Source organism: Emiliania huxleyi (assembly GCF_000372725.1).
Source record: "Emiliania huxleyi CCMP1516 unplaced genomic scaffold EMIHUscaffold_108, whole genome shotgun sequence".
NCBI classification, from domain to species: Eukaryota; Haptophyta; order Isochrysidales; family Noelaerhabdaceae; genus Emiliania; species Emiliania huxleyi.
Window position 1 is genome coordinate 423,431 of NW_005201912.1, and position 7,302 is coordinate 430,732.

Consider the following 7,302-nt stretch of genomic DNA (forward strand, 5'->3'; position numbering starts at 1 on the left):
CTTGACCTTTCGCGGCGCAACCAAGAATTTTACTTAAGCTGCCCTCGAAGAATTTAGCGCGATGGTTCCCTCACACTTGATCTTTCGTGGCCGTCCTCCCATCCTTCTCTTGGGATGTCCGTTGGTCCTTTTCTTTCTTTTGATCTTCCATGGGAACAAAAAGCCGCTCCTACAGTGCCGCGCCCGCCGCGCCGTATGTCCCGCCGTCCGATGTCCTGCCTGCCGCCTGCTGCCGCCGCGCCGCCTTACCGCCGACCCTTATCGTGCCGCGCCGCCTTTACACACACACCTTACTTTCTGCTCGACCGAGTTTGCGCTGATGAGCGAACCGAGCCGCCGGGTGCCCCGCAGCGGCCTCGCTGGGCCAGAACATCGGCCCCGAGTGCTCCGCAGCAGCCTTGCTGGGCCAGAACGTCGGCCCGCGAGGTGGGGTGCTAGTCTGGGACCCATACGTGGCAGTTCCCTTGCTCCAAGCGCTTGCGCTTCGGCGGTAGTGATCTGATCACCCGAATACCACGTTCGGATCGCTCCTCATCGCAAACCCTGTCAGCAGTTCACCTACGGGTATGTTCGTAAGAGCTACATACACTGAAAAATAAATGAAAAATTTGGCCTCGCACCAAGCATGGAGGCGCCCCCACTGGCGCCATCTCCGCCGTCGCCGCCCTCGCCTCCGGGTCAGGCTGCCGCGCAGGGTGCGGCGCCTGCGGTCGGCGACGTGTACATCGGCACACCCCGACTCCTTTCGCACGCTCGAGGCGATCCGTCGAAAGGCGACTTCGACCTGGCCGTCGTGCGTCGACTTGGCGTCCCCCACCTGGACGAAGCTGGCAGCTGCTTTATCGCCGTGTACCAACGCGACGACGGAATCATCCGCGAGAAGCGATGGGGGCCGAACGACAGCTACCGAAAGACGATGACGCGAGTGGGGCGGGTCAATCTGTCGACCGGCAGCGTTGAGGCCTTCGACCCGCCGAACTTTGAAGGCGAGGCCGTCTTCACCGAGTGCGACTTGAAACGGCTCCTAGCCGAAGGCCAGAGCAAGCGCAAGCGCAAGGCCAGGCCGCCGCCAGCAGAGCCCACCATGCCAAACCCCGCGCGCCGCCAACGGGGCTGGATGCGCCCCGTCACCGGCCCTGGCAGCGGGACGGGCGGGCCCGAGAACGCGATTGAGCTGTCTGACGACGATGATCCGAGTCCGCAGCGCGTGAGAGGGGTGGCGGCAGCGGCGGCGGCAGCGGCACCAGCGGCGGCACCAGCGGCACCAGCGGCAGCGGCGGCAGCGGCGGCAGCGGCACCAGCGGCGGCACCAGCGGCACCAGCGGCACCAGCGGCACCAGCGGCACCAGCGGCAGCGGCGGCAGCGGCGGCAGCGGCGGCAGCGGCGGCAGCGGCAGCAGCGGCGGCAGCGGCGGCAGCGGAGCAGGGGCGGGGGCAGGACGACGAGGCGGCGGCTGCGACGGCTGCGGCCGGAGAGCCTCGGGCGACGCCGGCACGGGCAGCAGCACCAGGGCCGGCCGGGCCGGACCGCAGCGCGAGGGAGCGCACACCAGCCGACCCGAAGCTGCGGTCGCTGATCGACATGGGCTTTCCCGAGGGCGACGCCCGCATCGCGCTCGCCCATTGCAGCGGCGACGTGAACGACGCGGCCGAGCAGCTGCTGCGATCAGCGAACAGCAACGGCGGGGTGCGCGGCGGCGAGGCGGCGGCCAGCTCGAGCAGCAGCGGCGGCGCGGGCAGCAGCGGCGGCGCGGGGAGTGGCGAGGAGGCGGCGCCAGAGCTAGGGGTGGACAGAGGTGGCAGCGACGCCGCTGAGCTAGAGGCTGACAGAGCAGATGGGTGGGAGACGGGCTCAGACGCTTCTCACCACAGCGGCTCGGCGGCATCGCAGGGTGGGGCATCGTCGGTGACGAAGCCGGTGCCCATCGATCTCGATTCGGTGACGTGCCAAGTTCATCCGATCGACGAGGTGAGGCAGGACTTCATCGGGGACGTCAAGGCCCTCTTCGCCAAGCGGTTCCCGAAGATGAGAGGGCGGGACCAGCTGGTGAGCGCGCTGCTGGAGGGGCTCGTCAAGGAGCACCAGTCCACGTTGTCCAATTTTGCTCTTTTCACGGGGCGCCAGATCTCCTCCCCCAGAGCGCCAGAGCTGCGCAGCCTGCATTTGGCGCTCGCGACGCGGGGAGTCGACCGACCGCCTGGCGAGTGCGAAGAGGAGGAAGACGGTTGCGTGGAGATTCTCGGCGCCTCGGCCATCGCCAAGGTGTACAGGGGTGCACGCGACCCGACCTTTCACTCCGCCGTCGTCACCTTGTTCAGCGTGAGCGAGACGCACGAGAAGCAGGGCATCGGCACCAAACTCCTCGCGCGCATACAGGAATGGGCAGCCGACGAGGCGGCCGCGCCGATCGAGCGAGGCGGCGGCAGCAGTGCCGGCAGCAGTAGTGGCGGCGGCGGAGGCGGCGGCCGAGGCGGCGGCGGCGGCGGCGGGGGTGGCGGCGGCGGCGGCGGCGGCGGCAGCTTGCTCATTCTCTCCGCCGGTGACAATTGGTGGGAGAAGCGCCTCAAGCAGCGCGGGCTGAGGTTCAGTAAGCACGACGATCGCGACGCGCTACTTAAGGCGGTTGGCGTGAACGCAGCCTTCCCGCCCAGCTTCTGGCTGCCTTGGCCGCTGAACGACGACATGGTGGTCCTCGACGTCAAGATCTCGAGCATCTCCAAGGTCGTGACCGACGAGCGGGCGAAGGAGGAACGCTCCACTCGCCTCCCGCCGAGCCGGCCCATCTTCTTCGAGGGTTGCTGCGGTTCCCGCCGTTTGGCGAACGAGCTTGCGTCACATCAGTGGCACACTATCTCTTGCGACGACGGCTCGAAGGGCATCCCGCGCGAGGAGCCGCACGACTGGACTGTCCCGTGCGACGTCATTTTCCCCACCGACGTCCACCCCAACCTCTTCGCCGAGGCGAACGCGCCGATGCACATCCACATCGACGGAAAGCTCGAGGATATCAAGCCGGCGTTGCTGCCGACGCTCACCGCCGCGAGCTACTCCCCGAACTGCGCATCGCAGAGCGACATGGCGGCGGACAAGCACCCACGGCTTGCTGAGGACCGTATGGTCGCCGTCGCCGAGGGCGCATCGGACCTGAGCAAGGAGTGGGACTTTTGCGTGAAGCACATTAGCCGCATCAACGCCGATCAGCGAGACCGCGACTTGGGCCCGGGACGGAAGAACAGCGATTTCGGCTTCCTGTTCGAGCAGCCTTCGACGTCGCGCGTCAGGCTGCACAACCACATTTTGTTCATGCAGTTACCGATTCAAAATGGCGGGGACGGCGCCCAGCGGACCACCGTCGACATCTGCCAGCTCGGCGGGCCGTCGCAGAAGCCAACCGACCTCTGGGTTTCGCAGCTGCCCGCTGTCTACGAGCAGCTGTGCACCGCCGACGGCAGCCAGAAGTACAAGTGCCCTGGCTTGTCTCCCTTCCACCAGCATGTGTCGCTGCGGACAGCCAAGCGGGGCCCTGGCCCCGGGCAGCGCCCGAGCGACCCGTATCGAGGCGCGCGCTTCCATCCGCTTTTGGCTGGGCTCCTTGCGCTCGGCATCAACCAGTCCCTTCGAGGCCGGTCGTGAGGGGCATCCTGCTGCAGGGGTGTACAATGGGCGCTCCTTGAGCGACATACGTGTATGCTACAGGACGGTGTTGGCCGCATTAGTGATGGCCTCACTGTCTCATCCATGCCCTACACACGGGTCACGGCTTTCGCATGTGATGACGATATACCATATACGACGTCCCAGTACCTCGTGAATACTGAATTTATGTGTGTGCACGTGTCGGCCATGCAGCATGTGCACACAGTGACAAGACGCTCTCGCATGTCGCATCCTTGTTTACGTGGGGTAGGGGTCGTGCTTTCATTATACAGTCACACAGTAAAGCCGTCTCGTCTCTATAGAGAGTATACACACAATACAACAGAGGTCTCACATCGCGCTGCGCGAGATCATGTCAACCTCGTCCTCCTCCGACATACCAAACGGCGCCGCCATCGCAACCTCCTGTAGCAGCGTCGCGCTCAGCGTCGGCGCCGCCGGATCGATGTCCACCTCCTGCAGCAGCGACTGCTGCAACCCGCCCCCCGCAGCGCTGGACACGCCCCCGCCCCCGTCGACCATCAGCTGGGCCGCCTCCGCCTCCACCTCCGCCTCCGCCACCTCCGCCGCCGCCTCCTCTACCACAGGAGGCGGCGCTGGCGCCTCCGCCTCCGCCTCCGCCTCCGCCTCCGCCTCCGCCTCCGCCGCCTCCGCCTCCGCCGCCTCCGCCTCCGCCGGCTGCTGCTGCTCCACCCGCTTAGCAAGCTGCCGCTTCTGCCGCTCCGCGCCCGACACGAGCCGCGCCACCTTAATCGATGGGGAACGGCTGATCAATCAACGAATTTGCACTTGTGCGCCCGACACGAGCCGCGACACCTTGCTGTCCCACTGCCGCGCCGCCGCGAAGTCGCCCTGCTCCGCCTCGTACCGCGCCTGCAGGCGAGTCGTGGACGTGTCGTGGACGTGTCTCGGATGCGTCGCGGACGTGTCGCGGAAGTGTCGCGGACGTGACTCGGAAGTGACTCGGAAGTGTCTCCGAGGCGTCTCAAAGGCGTCTCGGAGGTGTCTCGGAGGTGTCTCGGAGGTGTCTCGAAAGCGTCTCGGAGGTGTCATTGAGGTGTCTCGGAGTGTCACTGAGGCGGCCGCCTGCTGCCCGGCGAGCGCGGCGAGCCGCACGGTGCGGAGCAGCATCGTGCGCGACACCTCGAGCGACGGCGTGCCGCCTCGCGACGCGTTGACCACCGCCTGGATCCGGCGCCGCAAAAAGAGTAAACGACGGCGGGACGAGCCTCGGGGACGCCCCTTTCGCCGGCGCCGCCTGCAGCTGCGCCCCCTCGGCGCGGAAGCGGGGTGCAGCCTGCGTCGTCGCGTTGCACTCGCCGTCGCTCGCGTTGAAGCCGCCCGCCTTGACGGCGCGCGTGTAGAAGACCGCCGACGCCTTTGGCTGGCGCGCGAGTGTGCCTGGGGAGATATGGGGAGGTATGGGGAGGGATGGGGAGATATGCCTGGCTCGACGCGGGCGAGTTGAGGGAGATATGGGGAGATATGGGGAGATATGGGGAGATATGCCTGGCTCGACGCGTACGAGGCCGAAGCGCGTGCCGAAGCCGTGTTCCCACTCCGCCGCGTCGAGCAGCGACCAGACAAAGTAGCCGCGCACGGGCACGCCCTCCCCCATCGCGCGGTGGACTGCCTGGCGGGCGGGCGAGGGGCGGGTGAGGGGCGGGCGGGTGAGGGGCGGTGACACGGAGACTCAGAGAGACAGAGAGACAGAGAGACACGGAGACACAGGGCGGATTGCCTGCAGGTATCGCTTGAGGGAGATATGGGGAGATATGGGGAGATCTGGGGAGATATGCCTGCAGGTACCGCTTGAGGTAGCAGACGCGCGCCGTGTCGCGCGTGGCCTCGTGCGGCGCCGCGTCGTCGCCGCGGCTCGGGAACCTGCCCGCAGCTGGAGGCGTGAAGAGGCGCCGCTCACGGCTGGAGGTGTGAAGAGGCGGCCGAGCAGGCGCCTGTTCACGTCTAGAGCGTCAAGAGGCGCCGTTCACGGCTGGAGGTGTGAAGAGGCGGCCGAGCAGGGCCACCCGCTCTCGGTGATGACGATGCCGCCGCGCGGCTGGTAGGTTTCGTCAATGTGCTTGAGCAGCTTGTAGAGCCCGAACGGGGCAATGTCCCACCCGAGGCTGTTCTTGCGCGCACCGCGCGTGCTGTGCCACCGCACGCCCTCCGCCGCGTAAAAGGAGGTCTCGGGCAGCGGCGGGAAGGTTGCGTTCGGGCGAGAGACCATCAGCGTCGAGTAGTGCTGCAGCGCGAAAAAGTCGCTCGAGTTGCGCAGTAGCGCCGCCTGCTCGGCCGTGAACGAAGGCAGCGCATCGCCCAGCGCCGCCCGCATCGCCGGCGGGTACGCGCCCGTGTAGAGCGGAGCAGCCATCCAGCCGAGGGTGAAGGCCATCGAGCGCTGCGCCGCATCCGCGTCCGCCTCCGACCCTGAGAGAGCCTCCCTCCAATCTGCGTGTACTCCGAGCGAGAGGAGGGCGCGCTGGTCGGTCGGTCGGGCCGCCTGCATCTTGCGCAGCCGAGCAGCGGCGAGGGCGTGTGCGAGCAGCATGTTGTGGGCGGCGAGGTATGGCTCGCGCGTCGGCGCCACCGTGCGGCCTGGCGGGTGCTCGCCTCGCGCATACCCGTTGACGGCATGCTGCGCCGGCGCGTGGAGCGTGAGCCAGTGCAGCACGCGCCCTCCGAACCGCTCAAAGCAGAGGGAGGCGTAGGCGACGAAGGCGGCGGCGGTGCGGGGCGAGAGCCAGCCATCGTGCTCGAGCTGCAGCGGAAGCGGCAGGTCCCAGTGGTACAGCGTCACCACCGGGCGGATGCCGTGCCTCAGCAGCGAGTCAATCAGCTCCGAGTAAAAGCGGATGCCATCCTCGTTGACGGCGCCGACGCCGGCGGGCATGATGCGGGCCCAGGAGAGGGAGAGCCGGTAGTACGGCACGCCCATCCGGTGCAACAGCCGCACGTCATCGCGCCACCGGCCGAAATGGTCGGCCGCAGCGTCCGCGACGGCTCCGCCGGCGACCCGACCCGGTGTGTGCGACCAGGCGTCCCAGATGGAGAGCCCGCGACCTCCAGACTGCCAACCGCCCTCGGTCTGGTAGGCGGAGGACCCCGTGCCCCACGCGAACGCGGGAGGGAACTTGTACTCGGGCATCCTGCTGCGCGGCGGCCCCGGCAGGACGCTTAGCCCCAACCGGGGGGGGGGGGCGCGGCGGGCGCTGAAGGCGTGAAAAAGAATTTCAGTTGGCTTCAAAAAAGATTTTACACCGCGGCCTCCTCCTGCTGCTCGTCATCCTCCGCCTCGAGGGCGTCCGCCAGCGCGCTGCGCCGCACACCCCGGCGCACAGGAGGCGGCGCCGGCCGCACCTCGGCCGCCTCGGCGGCGCCCGCGGCACGGGCGCCATGCTCGCTGTCCGCGCGGTCCATCGCCGCATCCCCATCCCCGTCTGTGGCAGCGCCGCCTGCGCCCGCGCCGGCCTGCTCTGGGACGGCGTTGAAAAAGAATCTGAATTACATTCGAAAAAAGATTGGGTCAAGCAACTCGACGACGCGACGCGGGCGCGGCTCGCCATCAAGGACGCAGACGAGGTGGTCCGGGCGGCGGAGGCAGCGCTCGACGACCTCGCCTTCCTGCGGACCCACCACGGCGA

At 67.8% G+C, this 7,302-nt stretch overlaps 1 protein-coding gene across 1 annotated transcript; it reads right to left on the reverse strand.

Annotated features, from left to right (window-relative positions):
- Positions 1 to 5,171: 5,171 nt before the first annotated feature.
- EMIHUDRAFT_69898 (hypothetical protein) lies at positions 5,172 to 6,806 on the reverse strand (the record flags this gene model as incomplete). The annotated part of the gene is made up of 4 exons (XM_005792401.1): positions 5,172 to 5,287; positions 5,386 to 5,399; positions 5,468 to 5,542; positions 5,686 to 6,806. Coding segments are annotated over 4 exons (1,326 nt in total), but the record flags the coding sequence as incomplete, so codon positions are not given.
- Between the last annotated feature and the right edge of the window lie 496 nt (positions 6,807 to 7,302).